Source organism: Sitodiplosis mosellana, unplaced genomic scaffold (assembly GCF_009176505.1).
Source record: "Sitodiplosis mosellana isolate CC-2019 unplaced genomic scaffold, AAFC_SMos_1.0 Smas_scaffold_6102, whole genome shotgun sequence".
NCBI classification, from domain to species: domain Eukaryota; kingdom Metazoa; phylum Arthropoda; class Insecta; order Diptera; family Cecidomyiidae; genus Sitodiplosis; species Sitodiplosis mosellana.
Window position 1 is genome coordinate 668,680 of NW_022601343.1, and position 17,083 is coordinate 685,762.

Here is a 17,083-nt window from a genome sequence, read left to right on the forward strand (position 1 = left end):
CCGATGGTTTGACTTGAATTTGCTGCCGAAAATGCATGTTTATCATTGCCCTCGTTATGCAGTGAATAGTGTTGTAACAAGCTGAATTTTGTCGAAGCACAAAGGTCCACAGATTACGTGCACCCAATAATTGGATGGTAAAATTTTGGTTGGACATTTCCCGAAAAGGTCGCGCTATGTAAAATAGAAAGATAAATGGCGCATTTACTTAAGGCAAAAGGAAGTACTCAATCATATTGGAAAATGTGAATTTTATAAACCAAAAATATAAGTAGCAGTCATTCTGGGCCACCCTGTAGAGAAGCAATGTTTGTTGATTCCGGAATGTAGGGCAAATTCCAAATTCGGTGCCATTTAAACGATTTAAGCTGTTCAACTGACTCACATTTGAACCCGACTCTGAATCAAAAGTCGCACGTTTAAATCAAAATAATTGGGATGCATTTATTTTAAAAAAATATCAAGATATTTCTTTTGATACAAAAAAATACAGTTTTTTTTTTCAATTCAATTAAACGAAATCCGCATTTTGATTTTTAATATATTTGTATATTGATGGACAAACAATTTTTTGTACATGATCCAAAAGAGTTCGGAAAATCGAAATTTTCGATTTCGAATCAATCACTGGTTGAACTAAACATTATGTACGTATAATATTTTGATGCGATAAATGCCAATCAATGCTTAAAAAAACAATTCCTAATTATTATTAAACATATAAATTTTGATCCCTTTTTGACAATCGATGCATAGTGCATTACGTGTATTTATTTATAAAAACAAGCATTTGCAAGACAAACTATATATGTCGTCTTAGTAAAAAAAAATACATGGCACTCTCAGCTCGCTACAATCGTCATCTCGTACAAATGTTTCACACATATTTCACAACAATCGTACCTACATCTAAAATGCTAACTAAATATTCCGTGCGGATGTTTCCTCATCTCTTTCTCGTTCCATTCCCGCCCCGATGTAGGACTATTCATAGTTACATAAATAACGTTCTCACAAATACTGGTATTACGCTTACAATGCATTAGAATGAAATGTAAAAATTTGCAAATGTGTATGGATTTTTTTTTTGATCTTCTGTTCATTTTTGTTTCATATCAAAAAAAAAATTAAATTACTTAAACATTAGGGTAGACTATGTATTTATTGTCCATAATTTATTCATTTCAATCACTTTTGAGATAGGACTCTAGCGGATTCGGTCCTTTGAGTTTCAAGGCACTTTGTGTCGGCCGTTGTTGATCTAAGCACCATCGGATCATCAGAAAAACGAGAAGAAATTTTTTTTTTGAATGTTAGACGCTATTCCATTTATTCGTCAATACCTTATTATATTCGGACTTACTCGTTTCAGATGTTTTCGATTTTTGCACATTTGTTGGCACTTGAAGACAGTTCAGCCACTCGGATAACGTTAGTTTTTTATCATTATTTAGATCACAATATCGTGGCATTTTTTTACCACACTTTTTCAATACACTGCAAAAGAAGGGAAAAAAAGAATATAAAAAACGAACGGGAGAGAAGAGAAAAAAAAAACAATTTGGACCAATCAAGCGAAAAACTTTTCGTGACTTAAAATGTAGGTCAAACATAATAACAATAATAATAATTCGCTCAAACCTTGCAACGGTGACAAGTTCGCGGAATATTTTCCATTCCTTTCGCTCCCAAACTTTATTTTTATTTTTGTCAATCAATACAAAACTCAACGTGGCTACTCGCTCTTCGTCGCTCGACCAATTCGTTGCATTAGCGCTGCAAATGCAGAAACATTTGAATCGGCATTTGGAATGATTCTAATCATTACAAATTAATAATATAAATATAGAAATATACCTATTCGTTGACGTACTGGAGATTTGAGTTCGCAAAAACTCCTTCAGCTCTTTGAGAAATTCGAGTTTTCGTGGTTCCGGGCAACCTTTCATCGGCCGCGAAACGTTTATTGCACAGTCGGGTTTGCCATCTTTTATCGATGTGCCCGGAATATTTTTGCCAGTGTCCTCATGAACACACCAGCAATAGCCAACAGAACGATAGCACTGGATTCGTTGATAGCGACCATCAGTTGTGCACTCTGGGACATACCACGCTTGAGCACCATTCTGTGGGATTTCATTTAATCAATCATTTTTAGTTCTTTTGGGAATAAATCAAGGGAAAATCAAGTTCAAACATACTTTTTGTTCGTCTAACGCGGCTGCTCGATCGGTCAGGCAATCAGATTCAGTTTCAGCTTCGCGTAATACTGGATCGGCTTCAATGATTGTTTTCGATCGAAGCACTGTTCATTTTGGAATTTATCAACGTTGATTAGAGAAAACCAATAAAAGAGAGTTCTAGTTTTAGTTTTAAAATAAAAGAGCATAAAAAGTGACACACCAAAAGACATACGTACAATAAACTGGTGGATATGGTGTGACTGGTGTGAAGAACGGAAACGGTTTTCGCTCACTGATATGGTCATCTTCGTCATCATCGTTGTCATAATCATCTTCTTCACTCTCCTCATAGTCTTCACCTTGTGATCTATTGCCATGATCCGCTGTATTATAGTAAAAAAAAGCAAAGATTGTCATTGAAGAACTGACATAAGCTTACTAACAGAAAAGTCCTTTCCAAGTGGAAAGAATCTTTCCAGATGGAAAGTACTTTTCAAAAAAAAAGGAAATCCGGGTGGAAAGGTAAAAAAGTAATCTAATTGGGATAAAAATGGCACCATTTTCACTTACGAATGTATTTCTCCTTCGTTAAGCAGTTCACCCACTCCTGTCGCGAAAGTTTCTCATCAAAATCAATGTCACAACTGAGCTGCTTACCGAAAAGACGGGCACATCGTTTTGGCTTAACCGCCTAAGTGAAATCAATTCGTTCGAGAATCATTCTTAATTGATGATTTATATCAAACAAATTTAAAATTTGTTCCAAGTTCATCATTACCTTTCGCACCAAACGCCGCATCTCTCTAAATTCCAATTTGTGTATTTTATCGTCTTTGTTGACATCCAATTGATTGAATTTCCAGTCGAGCACAATTTTATCCGTTGGCATGTTCTCCATTGGATGTGCCCGGCTATATTCACCATAGAAGCTCTTCAGTAAATTGCCATTGAACAGACGTTGATCTTTTCGTCGGCAAATGCGACTTCGATTTTTTGTGCGACTAACACTTTGGCTTCGTGACGGTGATCGTCGAATGTTAACTTTACTGATTTTCGGGCAAATTGGTTTGCCCGTCGTTGTTGTAGTATTCGGAATGGGTTTACCTTGGCCATCGGAACACCAACAACCGGCACCGCCCATACACTGAATGGCCGAATAGGTGCCGTCCGAACGGCATCTTGGCACAAATTTCTTGTGCGACGAAGATCGATGTGCGATCGCATACGTACGAGTTTCCAGACACTCTGTGTACGAATAATATTCTAAATATTATTGGCAAAAAGATTTGAACATCGTTAGCATATTATTTCGATATGAATTGGATTATAAATATTAGGATAAATGGCTTAAATTTAACGTATGAGTAGAGTAGCTGTGTGGCAAAGTCAAAACTATATTAACAAAAATTTATCGAAAACAGTGTACCTTTACATGGGCCACGATGTTTCAAATTCACTTTGTGATTGATACATTGTGCTCGCAGCAAATGACATCGGGTGTTATAGGTTTTGTTGTCTGTGCCGCAAACGGATCTTGCTTTCGTTTCGTCACATTGGATTTCTTTTGATGTACAATTAAATCTCTGCAAAAAAGAAACACAAAGACGAGTGAAATTTTGTTTTCGATTCATTCGATAATTGAAATTGTCGAAAAGGATTCGCCAATTTCAAAGACTACTGTATACATTTTTTTTTTCAAAAGAGAGACAGCAACCGATTCGTCATCTTTATAAATACGAAAGAATTAAACACGCTCCAAAACTACATGCAATGTCTCTGAATTGAAATATTTTTGTGGGGCTGACACTCGCGCGCGCGCTCGTACAAGTCGTTAAAATGAACTTGATATAAAATCATTTGTCGACAGTAATGAGAGATGTGAAACAAAAATTTGATTCATCTTTCTGAAACAAGCATGTGCGTCAGCTGTCGACTGGGTAAGAACGTCAGAGATGATGTGGAAATGCAAGATTGTTCTGAAAGTCACTCATCGTCGTGTGTTTATGCTATGTGTGTGTGTGTGTGTGTGTGTGTGTGTGTGATGTGATAGAGAGTGTGTGTCTTTCCATTTGATTTAAAATTCGTAAATTGCATGGATGTGAATGTGTGGCACCGAGAAAAAGCGATTTTTTTTTCTCTTCTCAAAGTGATGTAATGCAGACGCAGCAATTCAAGCTGAAAGTCATGACAAAAACAGTATCGAATTATGATTTTTGTCGTTGATCCCCAATTTGAAACAAAAAAACAACAAGAAGAAACGACATAGTTGTTTTCTTCTTCTTCTTGTACTGACTCAATATGCAATTCGAATTTTTTATGTTGCCAGGGAGCTTTCCTATTCAATTCCAAACGTCGAATAGTGCAGCGATTGTGCATTTGTGTGTGTGTGTGTGTGCATCACAAGTGGAAAAATCAACTGCTTTCGATTTTAGCATCTAGTATGAGTGCAACGGGCATTCTCTCGCATGCATTTATTAATCATTTACCAAAAATATATATACAATGTGTTCACAGGCCGCACCATTGAAATCAAATTGGCGCCATTATTATCATTATTTTAAATTAAAACATGATATATTTGTGCACGTTTACATCCTTCGTTTTATTTTATTTGGTTTGCGTTTTTTTTTTTGCACTGTACGAGGAGTGAAAAGAATGCAAAATTCGTTGCTGCTGCTTGTTTTTATCGTCGTTCGGAACGAGTCGTTCCTCTATTTAATACGGTCATTACTGGAGATTTCACAAACACATCTTGTGATCAACTTCGATTGTGTTTGATAAAAATCGATATATTTTTTTTCAGGTGATATGGTTGTAGCTGCCGACGTCGAAATCGTTGCTGCTGCTGCTGCTGCTACTCATAAATTACAGATCGAATTGTGTTTAACACTGTATTGAGTCCATAAAACAAGACTAATAATGAGTTTTATTGAAAACACCAACTGCATAGTGCGAGATATATTCGATTACGTGTCTAATGTACACACACACACACACTCCATTTTCGAATGGAATGATGTCTATTATCTAACACGTCAAACTTAAAACGAATTCGAATGACAGTGAACAACAGTGTTTCTATTTATACTTATAACAGTCAATACATAGATCTATTTATCACATTTTATGTGCTCGTAATATATTTAAAATAAAGTTGAAATGGCTGAGTGAGAGAAGCGAAGCAAAAAGTAAGAAAAAAAAACAACCGAAACAGAACACGATTGACGCCATGTCGCCACTTATAATTTTTATAATAAACATATTATTTCATTTTCTATTTTGTTTTTCGTACACAAAATTTTCTTGCTCATGTCGTTTGTTGACAACACACAACAATGTTGTGTATTTGTAGCGTTAAGTGTATGAAATCAGCTTTTTATAAAATGCTTCATGAACTGCCCGAGAGAGAGAGAGAGATCGGCTTCGGTTTGCTTCTCGTCTTTCTCTGTATGTCTTTTCCTCTCTATTTGTATTTCCATGAAATGACGTGAAAAAAAGCGACAAATAAATTATTGAAGAGAACAAAGTATGCAGAAACGCCAATCAACAGTTTCATTTGATTCATAGAAAAGTTCCATGACTCGCACTGACATTCTGAAGAAGTAAAAAGAACAACAACGATGATGAAGACAACGACAAAAAAACGTTATCGAAAATTTTGTGGCAGTGAACTTTTGTGTCAATTCCATCGAAATGAATCGCATAAATGATGATCGGTAGCAACACAAGAGTCATATCATAAAAATTCATGAAACTATAAATTTGGAATGTTGCTCAATTCGTTCATACACCCGGAACAGAAGACAATTAATTCAGTCTACAGTTCCATTTTTTTCAATCACATGTTTTTTTTGTGTATTGTTATTTACCGATCAGCTGTAACGTTGGCTGGCTTAGAAATATTTATCGCAAAATAAACATCCGTCATTGCGAGCGAAGCAGCGAAAAAAAAATCAGCCAAAAAAAAAAAACTAAAGGGGGAGAAGAGGGAAACCGAAAAAAGTCACAGTCAACGGATTAATGGCAAAAAAAGTGAGGAAACCCCAAAAAAATGCTGATGGATCAAAATCGTTGAAATATGATCAAATTAGGTGTTGGATTGATTGCTACTTGAACAATTAAATCACCGCGCTACAAACCGGCCCCAATCGTCTTGTCAACGAAATATTTTTATGGGACCTCTTCGCGCAAATAGAAAAATCATTAGAATTAATATGCAGGAATTCGCTTACGTCGCAAATCCGTCTCTTATCGCCGTCAAATTGTAGTTTATACAACTTTTTTTTCATTTCTCGGTCTTTCTCTCTCTCTCTCTCTCTCTCTCTCTCTCTCTCTCTCTCTCTCTCTTTATCTCGCCGTGATTTTCTTTTGATCGCACTGGAATTCCATGTTGCTATTTTTTGATCGCGTTATTTTTATATTCGTGTGTCATTCCATTTGCCAATTTTGAGTCGATAAAACACTGGATAATGGCTTTTTTTCTCTTCGATTCGTTTACGACTTTTAATACATTGTTGTTTGAACTCCCTTGATGCGTTCACTTTGCGATTTTCAATTCCAGTTTTTTTGTGTTCAAGTTGCAAAGAGAGTCACTGCCCATGCAATCGGCTGCAGTATTTTTTCGCATTCAATTCGGTGTAAATGACTTTTAAAATAAATAATAATAATGAATGAAACGTGAATAACAGAGAGCGGCAGCGGCGGCGGACTGAACGGTTGTCTATACAGTAACTTCATTTGATCAACTCAATTAGATTAAAGCCATATTATTTTACTTGCCAATCAAAGATTGGTGTATAACTACGTGCCGGGAATGTGCAAATGAATCGCACTCGTTTCCATCTATATTAGTCAGAAGAAGTGAGACGCGTGCGGTGGATATTCACTCTAATTAAATATTTCCGTAAGAAATTATTCAAATGTAATCAAAAACTAACAAGATAATGGCGAATAGTGTGCGCGTCTCCCTCTCTGTCTCCTTCCGTGCGTCTGCTGAATAATGCGACATCCATCGTATTTAATGCTGTGCTGTTTTGGAAACAAAAATTTACGCAAACTATGTGTACAGACATAGAAACGATTGGATTGTTGACCATTTGTAGTTCTATCCAAATAAAATTCGAATCGACTACATGCCGGTGTATGACCGGGGCAGCGCACGCGTGCCTGCCGCATACACAGCACACGCGCTTTTTGAGCACAAACTTGCCAGCAAAATTTCCACACTAAGAAGCAATTAGACATAATGACCAAATTATTTTGTATTGGATGGTATATATGAGTGTCGACTGTCGATTGCAATAGCTGCATACATTCAAATGCGCAGTAGAATTGTGATAGAAAATTGAACACAGAGAAAGAGAGACAGAGAGAACCGAAACAAAAAAAAAATGAAACAATAAATTGTGAAATGAATTCGTACGGATTTTCAGCCGTCTGACCTTTAAGCAGGACTTTAAACTAAATTGCGCGCAAGTACACGATCGAACGAACCTAATAGCTGACTGTAAACAGTTGAACGAAACAATAATCGTTAACTCCGGAGATTTAATGATCATCAGTTAAGTGTTTGTTAGGCTTTTTGCCTTCCGACACTTGGTTTGGTATGATTCATTTCCATATTCGGTCAAATATGATGAAAGTGAAATTGCCAGGCGGACGAAGACGAAAAGACGGAGACCGAGACGGGCGAACGAAGAGAGCGAAAAAAGGAAGGCAAAAGGAAAGAGAGTAAGGGAGAGAGAAGTGAAGGGCACGGACAGAAATCGATGTTCCTTTAAGAAAATTAACTAAAGAATAAGTAATAATGCATCATCGTTTGATTGGCCACACGATGCAAGCACATCGTTTCGTGGACTATTCACGCGTTTCAAATGCCAAAAAGAATTTGAAAAAATGCTGCTGCTGCGGCTGTTGCTGTTGCATACTATTGACTTATGAAACGATAAATTTAATGTGGATCGCCTGGCAAGCAAAAATTAACAAACTTTAAATCACATGGAAATAATGTGAGCAATATGAACCGAAAAAGAAAAAAAAACTTTGTATGTTTGGTGTATATGCGCTATATAAGTTCGAAAAACGGTATGGCCGTCGTTGTTGCTGCTGCTGCTGCCGACACCGCCAACGTATCGAATCCGATCCGACGTATGGTAAAATTCGTTCCGCCAGTGCAAATGAACATAAACAGAAGCGAAATGACGGCGATTTAACAAATTTAATGAAGTGTTTGCGCATAACTCCTACTTGATGAGCTCGAATTGTAATTGAAAATACATGAGTGCGCCCGCGCGCAAACACAAAGAGTGCAATGGATCTTCTTTTGCTATCATCATTCAAGCGAATTAATTTCATTTTGCCTTCTGCTGCCATTCCTCAATTGCGCTTTACTTTCGGTCGCACGGTGCAAGGAAATGCGTGGCTAGGCTTTATTAATATGCGTAATTTGAATATAATGCAATTGACAATGGCTGCACAGAGAGTGAACTCGCATCCTCCAGAAAGAGAGGCAGATGGAGGAGAGAGAGAGAGTGGGGGGGAGAGGAACTCGTGTATTAAACGAAAGCATTTCTCTAAATAATCGATTTAATATGCTACAATAAATTATCCCGTTGATACTACTCACCGTTCGTTCTGGTCTCACTCCTGATGACTGTGCTGTGATAGCCGTTGATGTGGCGGTCGCAGACGAAGAAATGGATATGCTCATCGAGTAAGGTAACAACAAAGAGATCAGCCACATTGAATACAACATGATTTAAAATTTCTGCAAAATCGACAAAAGAATATAAATCACACTTGGAATTTCTATGCAAGCAAAATAGGCAGCATTTCATTTTGTTGCTGAAAAACGTGTATTGTAACGGCAATGTACGGGCAAGACGCGCTAGTTCGAGTTGCTATTTTCATTTTTGGCGATTGACACTCTCAGATTTGAGAGATTCGCATCGGCATCGGGTGTTGTTTTCTTTTCTCATGGCTTTGCAATGAAAGTATAGCGAATGTCACACACACACACACACACACACACACACATGCACACGCTCCACACATCACGGTTTGGCCATTTTGCAAGTCAAATTAATTTTTCTCGTATGCAAAAAGGAGCAAACGAAGCTAAAGCCAAAAAAATATATGGCATGAATAAGAAAAATAAATTTATTTTTTTTTTGCTCATTTCGAGAACAACTGCAACACAATCGTAAACTGGTTCCAATTCCATACTCTTTTTTTTCTCTTCTACTTTCATTGTTGTTATTGTTATTCTTATTATTACTTGAGTTGTTTTGTTGCCGAGTTTCATCTCTGCTGGATTCGGATTAATTTTGATTCGCGGCGGCATTACATTCATTCGTTTCCCCTGCGAACCAAACGAAGTGGAGTGTGTGTGTGTGTGTGTGGTTTTTTTCCTCTTCGGTTTGTTATGTCCATTTGAAAATTGCAAGAGATTAGGATGTTAGGACGAATGCAACGTAACTTTCTAATTGAACGTTCGCGTATTTGATGTGGGAACCAAGCAAACTAAATGGCATTGAAAACACCGCTGCCGAAAACGCAAAATATATTGTTGCCACTTGGTGTGAGAGAATGTGAACGCAAACAAAAAAAAAGAACATTGCTTATGACATATATTCCGAAAGAAGAGATCCTTCTATAGTAGCAGATCCAACAAAGAAAATTTTGAGCGAGAGAGAGAGACAGAGGCAGAGAAAATACACCATGTCAAACCACAGCGCGCAGCAACAGTGAGAACAAAACGAAAATGTTTGATTGTATGGGCTGCTTGAAGATCAGGTCTTCGATGAAAGAGTGTGTGGAACCAAAGTATAACGATGCTCCATTCTTTTGTATTATTTTTTTTTCTCTTCGCTCCTTCTCTCTCTCTTTAACTCTCTCTCTCTCTCTCTCTCTCTCTCTCTCTCTTCCACCGCATTTAGTTTTCTGCTTTTTTTATGTAAGTCCGATGATAATATACCAGAATTTAATTTTCGCATACGTATGCCGCATACATGCATATTATACACATTCGTACACACAGTGTGATCATACCGAAACACACAGGAGAGCGACGACGAAAACAGCGAAATGCATAAAACGACATAATAACTAAACACATCAAAAACACGAAATGATGAGCGAGGAGCACAGGAACGGGATAGAAACAAGTCAAAGAGATAAAAAGAAGATAGCTTATAGTTAGAAAAAAAAATTAACCATTAAACACTTGTACACTGGCCGTTTTCACCAATGCGGTCGAATATAACACACAAGGGTTTGGAAAAGGAACGAGATGAGAGCAAGAGAAACTCAAATGAAAAGAAAAAAAAAGAGAGAGAGAGAGAAAACGAGCTACTAAACAGAAGAAATCCCGAGAAAATGAAATAAAAATCGAAGAAAGAAAACGACAAAGAAGAAAGAAGTATCCAATCTTTCGTGTGTTTTTTTTTCTTGATTTTTTTCTTCACTATTTCGTTTTTTGGCCTTTTGAACATACAAACAGCATTGAGGATAGAGCGAGAGGAAAAGAGTGAATGAGAGAGAAAAACAAGATCGAAGACAAAAACGTAGTCCTATGAAGTTGCCGATCATCGTCCAGCCAGCAGATACAGAGAGCACAAAGATGCATGTGCGTTGTTGATCTTGTGTGTGAAATTTTCTTTCTCTTTCGTTTCACTTCGTCTCTCTGTTATTTTTTTTTCTTCGTTCTCGATATGAACACACCGTGTGCATCGTGTGCGCACGTTACTTTATGGCAAATGTTGTGTGTTGGTAATGCTTAAGGGACCGTGCGCAAAGATCAACACAGACCCAGAGATTTTGAAACAGGCAGACATACCGTCGCCAACATCTTGTCTTCATGAAAATGTGAAACGAAACTTGCGCATGCAACAGTGTTGACGCACCAAAACACCTAGATGCGATAGAGTGTTATTGTGTTTGACTCTGTGAGTGTTTGTGTCTTATGCTGAAAATATTTGAACGCTTGCCAAAAACACGTAAATCGTTTGGTACCTTTCACAACTGCAACAATAATACATGCATCTTGAGGATTTTTCACTGTTTTTGCTAATAGCAAATTCGATCGGTAGCCCAAATGTGGCCTGCATTTCAATAAAACTACAATTTCTCAGATGTTAAATGCACAATTGATTGTCGCCTTTTCATCGATAGACCCGAAAAAAATGCACATTGACGACGATATTCAGAAGTCAATTTTGCATTCTCGTACACATATACGTATACATACATACACACACGCACACATCCATTCGCCTAACCACACGGTGCATTCTCGTGGTTGCCTCAGTATCTGTCGTTCATCTACTTACCGTTCCGTTTCGTTCGCTTCAGACATTATGTCGACATGAGAGAGGCCTAAGCAACAGTGCATCGAATCGACAACGCACACCGAGAGCAATCTGCATTGCACTCATGTTCACGACACGTCTCTCTTGATAACACACAGCGACAACAACAACAACAACAACAGTATTTCAGTATGATTCTGTACCGCAAGCATGAGACAGCGAATAATGCATTTTATAAAAGAAAAATAATAATAATATAGAATACAACAGCACATTTTGAAGAGAGGAATGAAAAAAAAAACAACAACAACACACATAATAATGTAGTAATCTATTTTGTGCACGCATGTCAATTTGTCTTTGCATTGAGACCGATTGGAAAAATTGATTTTAATACTGATGTTTGCATGTCAATATGGTCGTTTATACAGCAAATGTACGTATTTGCTGTTGGTTTCGTCTGTCAGTGGTCGGACAGAGACCGAAGAAAGTGGCAATGTGGCAAACGAACGTGAATGGGAGATACTGTGGTTGATTTAAATGGGCTTTGTTTACAAAATGCAATGCAATGCCATATAATATGATGCCAAACACAAAAGACAATTTCGGTTTTTGATATTCTTGTTGCCTCTATGTTCTTTCGCTGTCACTCGGCATGTATATTTTCAATGCACAAATGAAATCGATCTAAGATCAATGTTATTCAAAAGGCGAACAAATTTTCCATTTTGCTTATTCTGCATTTATTATTATTTTTGCCGTTGTTCATTTTTGCTTCTGAAAATAGCGTTACGTTCAGTTGGTTTCGCACATTTATATCCTAATCATTGACCTCTGGCCAATGTGAAAACACCTATTTAAAATATGAATAGTGATCCATTTGATCATTCATTCGCGCATTTCCATTCGAAATTTTTCTTCATTCTTCATAATATGCTAAATTACGCGATGCATTTGTAAAGACGACAGATATACGCCGTATGGTCAAAAGCAACCAAAAAAGACAGCAACAACAACAACAACAACCGTGTGCATCAATGTGTTTCGTTTTACACGAATCTTTATGCATGAGAACAGTGCGTAGATTTATCGAAGAAATTGCGTGAAATGTGTGTATAACGCATAACGCGTCTGGACCTTACATAAACAAAAGCGTATTTGAAATGTGTGTGATAAATAATCAAGTTCGGATGCTTTTTTCTTGACTCCCTCTATCTCTCCATCCATCGGGTTTCACAGTCTTCGAATGCCAGCCGCTCTGTGTGCAATGTGGAGCATCGGAAAATTTTCTCTGCGCTTAATAATTAATTAGAAACCATACCGAGTGAATGTCAATCAACATATAGAGACTCCGCCTAATTCTCAAGTCAAATCAATCACCGCTCTAATTCATGAATTAACTCACTCGCAACCAAGAAACAGTGGCAGTTTTTCTTTGTCTACTTTTCGCAATATCACACATGAAATAGATGCATGATGCCGTTTGACTCATATTCAATACTCTTTATTACAACAAATAATAGTCGAATATCAAAGTGAAACAATTGAGTGCGTGTGTGTTTTTTTCGTGTCGGTCCACCACATTATTCGAGTATGAATAATGCGACCAGCTTGTAAACGGCACATCGAACCACAAGTGGCTATGCGATCAGGAGTGCTGTGTCTCTCATGCTGCTATCGAAATTGAAGAAAAAGTAACGAACACATTGGGGAAAGGAACTGGAAATGAAAATTATTAATTGAATTTTGATGTTATCACAAGATTTTCTTCTTGGTTATTTCATTGGAATTATGCATATGTGGGGCAATCTTTGTTTGGACTTTTGCTTGTACATTTCCTCAGGACTTTCTCATTGCCACATCCGAAGTATCTTTCGTTATCTTTTTTTAATTCAAAACACACACACACACACTCTTTCGAATCACGTTTCAGCGAAATTCTCAAAATGAGCACACATCTTAATTTGGTCTTCGTGTACATTTATCTTAATCGATCAATGCAACTCAGTTTTTCAAACCACAACAACAATTGAAAGGACATAATAAATTGAAGATGCTTTTTTTGCAAAACCAAAACTTTGTTGTCACTGAGCTGAGACAACTTATATACTTGGAGACAACAATTGATGAATGTAAACAGCAATCCGGGACATAAGAAATTATTTATATTAAAAACGCTGTAATTTTGAACGGCCTGAGCCGCGATCACACGCAAACAATCTGTATGCCCGTAGAAACAGCACTATGCCAGTCAATTCATGCACACACTCAATTCAAGTGACAACAAAGTTGTTACTCATTAAAATGTTGATGAGTGTCAATTTCTCAAAGAATTAGAAGAAATACGAACAGTTCCTGCCGTTGAACATAAACGTTGTACTCGTTTCTTTTATTATTCCATGAAATCAAGGGAGAGGGGAAAAAAAGAACAAGAAATTTAATTACACTTTTTGTTTCGTAGACAATTCAATATCAAATGCACGTTACGTTGAGATTTTTCACTGGCAAATGTTTGATAAACGATAGAAGAAGAAGAAAAAAAACCATAAAATCCCATATGATTGATTGCGAAAAAAAAAACAATTCTTGTGGCTGCAAAATCGGATCACTTTAACGGATTGTCATTTAAATTGGTTCATTTTTTATTTTGACGAATGCACGGATAGCCGCGATTAACACGAACAATTTCACTCATTCCTCTTCGTGGAAATTTTCAAATTACTTAAAATCCATTTACAAGAAGAGTAAAATTCAAAACCAAACAACATTTATACACAAAATCGACTGTCGAATTGAATCGAACAAATATAAACAAATAAATAACAGCGAAAAAAAAACTGTTTTATCAGGAACACACACAACACAAGAAATTTAAAGAAAAAAATAAATTCGAAGCGGAATCAAGACAAATCGCACGCAAGAAATTTTGTTTCAAACCGTTTCGCTAGCCAGCCGCATTTAAACTGAGAAAACACCAAAATAAATGATCATAAACACACCAGGGCAAGGAAAATAATGAATGAGATGAATTGTTGTGAACGCAAACGGATGAACGCACAAACGAATGAAATGGGTGAAAACTTAACCGGACCGCGAGAGCGAGAGAAAAGGTGACGAAGCAAACTCTATATGCAGATATACACAGCATAATCACCGAAAAAAAACACAACAGAAGAGAAGAAAAAAAACCTATATTATGTACACACGTTTATGTGTATGCCGATCCGATCCACACAACACAGCGCAAAGCAACACAACAAGCTTAAAAACCAATGTGCATTTCGAAAGAAGAGATCACAAAACGCTAAAATGTACCACACATATAACAGAGTCTAGTGTCGATATTTTATGTATAGAAAAAACATGTGAAAGAGAGCTGTGAGATGAGAGAGAGAGAGTGAAAGAGAAAGAAGAGAAAAAGAACGAGCGAGCGAGGGAGACAGTGTGTGTGTGTGTGTGAGAGAGAGAAAAAGAGTCAGTCAATGTACACATCGTCACGAAACTACATGAAGAGACTCTCCGCTTTTCGGCTGGTGCTCGCATTCAATTTATTGTACGCCTTAGACTTTTTTTTCGTTCCGAACAATACAGACCGCAAAGACTTGAAACGTTTGGGATTGACCTCTGAAAATTTACTATCCTTTTTGCACATCACATCGAATGATCCAGTTTTTTTTTCCAATGTTTCCCATTATAATTTATAGCTTAATAGTGACAATGATTTGTTAGTCGAGAGATTTACTATTTTCTTATGATTCTTAAAAGATTTGAAATCAAAATTAGGATCTGCACAATTTTGCATAATAAATATTTTGAGATCAATTGATTTCACCAAGAGGGGGTACTTCGGAGCACCAAAAAGTTTCATGAATATATTTGGAGCTTGATTTGAAAAAATAAATGATTGGATCACCGCATTGAAGCTGCACCGGCTGAAACTGTTCATAGTCGGAAGAACAATCAATTAGTTGCTAACGTACTTATTTCATGTCGAAGCCATTCGATGATGTTCATATTTCTAATCTTATTGTAATGGTCATAGCACATGAGTAAAAATGGCTTCAATTCATTCTATCGAACAAAATATTCTGAAAGCAATAATTTAATATTTTGACGACAGATTTCTTTGCGAAATTGAAATAAAACACCACAGGAAGAAAGACGAGCCATTTCAAATTTTTGCGCCAATATAATGATGAGTCCACAGTGTAGCTAAGCAAAACTTTATTGGTTCAGTATCTGTAGTGATATTCCAGTTGTCAGTTTAAAGGAAACAAACGAGAATGGAAAGGCGAGAACAGAGTTGAATAACCGTCGAACTGTTACGACGGAAAATATAAAATGCACAATTTGAATTATTTCCAAATTTTTTCTTAGACAGAAATAGATATTTAAAATGCTTCAAGAGCAAATACTGTGCAGTAGAGTACACACCTTCGAGATTATCATTTTTTTTCCATTATTTTCATTAGAATTATTTTAATTATTGATTCACTAATTGTGATTATTACTTCTGAAAAGTGGATTTTTGAAAGAATTTGATATGAATAAGAACAGGCTTACTTATCCCTTTCAATTTTTGTTGAATTATTTTACTTAAAAATAAAGAGTTTTCAAAATTCAATTTTCCTCGACTCAAGGACTTCAACACTTAAACGTTGTTAGAAAAAACTTACACTCGTGTTGTTAGCGGGTCACTAGGAACCCAGAGGTTTCATGGCCTATAACTCGAACTGAGTGAGAGATATCACTTTAATATCTTCAGCAATATTTTAGCTCTATCTTTGTAGAATAATTTTGATGAATATAGTGTTCAAAAATATCCGCTTCTCCTTTTTGTGAAAAATTGTGTTTTGTGAATCAAGTCCAAATTACAACAACATATATGTGACAATTTTCCACAACTTTTCCGGGAATGGCGGAAAATTGGGATTTCCCGACTTGAAAAAATGATAGATCTTGGCCAAAGAAACAACTTTGTCGAACATCGCAACTCAAAATAATCTTTTTTTGTAAGACAAAAAACCCTTCAACATGAATAAAATATAGCCAAAACGGCCAATTATGACCTAAATGGGTCAGTAAACTGTTGATTTTACAACATACTGAGCTGAAATATTAGGTATTTTTAGAATATTCTTCTGAAAAAAGCCAATTCAATGGAAATATCATCGTATATAAAGGTTGAAAAAAGTGATTTCATAAGAATTATCGCATATATCTGTTTACTACAGAAGTGCCAAATTCCATGATTTTGATGAATTTTTAGCTCGAAATTGGCCATTTTTTGTCTTTTTTGGCGATATTTTATTGATGATTCACACTACAGATTTGTCCTACTGATTTGTCCTACTTGTTGAAAAAATATACACATCCCATTTATAGAAAAAAATACACTTCAAAATCAGGGTAAATCACGTAAATCTTCCAACTGAAATTTTTTGTTGATTGGGATATTTTTCAAAAATTAAAGTTTTTTGACCAATTTTCGTGCATTTTTCACAGAACAACAAAAATTGAAAAAAATTCATCAAATTAACATATGAAAAAAGAATGATATATTTCTAAAAAGACTATCTTAAGATAGCTCAA

General features: G+C 36.3%; 1 protein-coding gene across 2 annotated transcripts; it reads right to left on the reverse strand.

Moving 5' to 3' along the window:
- Positions 1 to 418: 418 nt before the first annotated feature.
- Positions 419 to 14,456, reverse strand: LOC129573714 (SPARC-related modular calcium-binding protein 1). Of its 2 annotated transcripts, none has more exons than XM_055454626.1 (11): positions 13,937 to 14,456; positions 8,809 to 8,949; positions 3,610 to 3,766; positions 2,962 to 3,446; positions 2,754 to 2,874; positions 2,420 to 2,566; positions 2,202 to 2,305; positions 1,858 to 2,126; positions 1,642 to 1,776; positions 1,364 to 1,497; positions 419 to 1,261 (listed from the first exon to the last, which is right to left on the reverse strand). In XM_055454626.1, exons 2-11 carry the CDS (start codon positions 8,935 to 8,937, stop codon positions 1,185 to 1,187), a joined length of 1,758 nt encoding a protein of 585 aa, XP_055310601.1. In that variant the 5' UTR covers positions 8,938 to 8,949; positions 13,937 to 14,456; the 3' UTR covers positions 419 to 1,184. The 2 variants fall into 2 exon arrangements, with proteins under 2 accessions (XP_055310601.1, XP_055310602.1); XM_055454627.1 differs by lacking the exon at positions 13,937 to 14,456 and adding an exon at positions 13,842 to 13,860.
- Between the last annotated feature and the right edge of the window lie 2,627 nt (positions 14,457 to 17,083).

Bases quoted from the DNA above. Each gene is read 5' to 3' on its own strand.
- LOC129573714 (XM_055454626.1), bottom strand. From the start codon at position 8,937: ATGTTGTATTCAATGTGGCTGATCTCTTTGTTGTTACCTTACTCGATG. The intron at 3,767-8,808 runs GTGAGTAGTATC...TCTTTTTTGCAG, and splicing joins GAGTGAGACCAGAACGAACG to AGATTTAATTGTACATCAAA. The intron at 1,498-1,641 runs GTTTGAGCGAAT...CTTCTTTTGCAG, and splicing joins GAACTTGTCACCGTTGCAAG to TGTATTGAAAAAGTGTGGTA.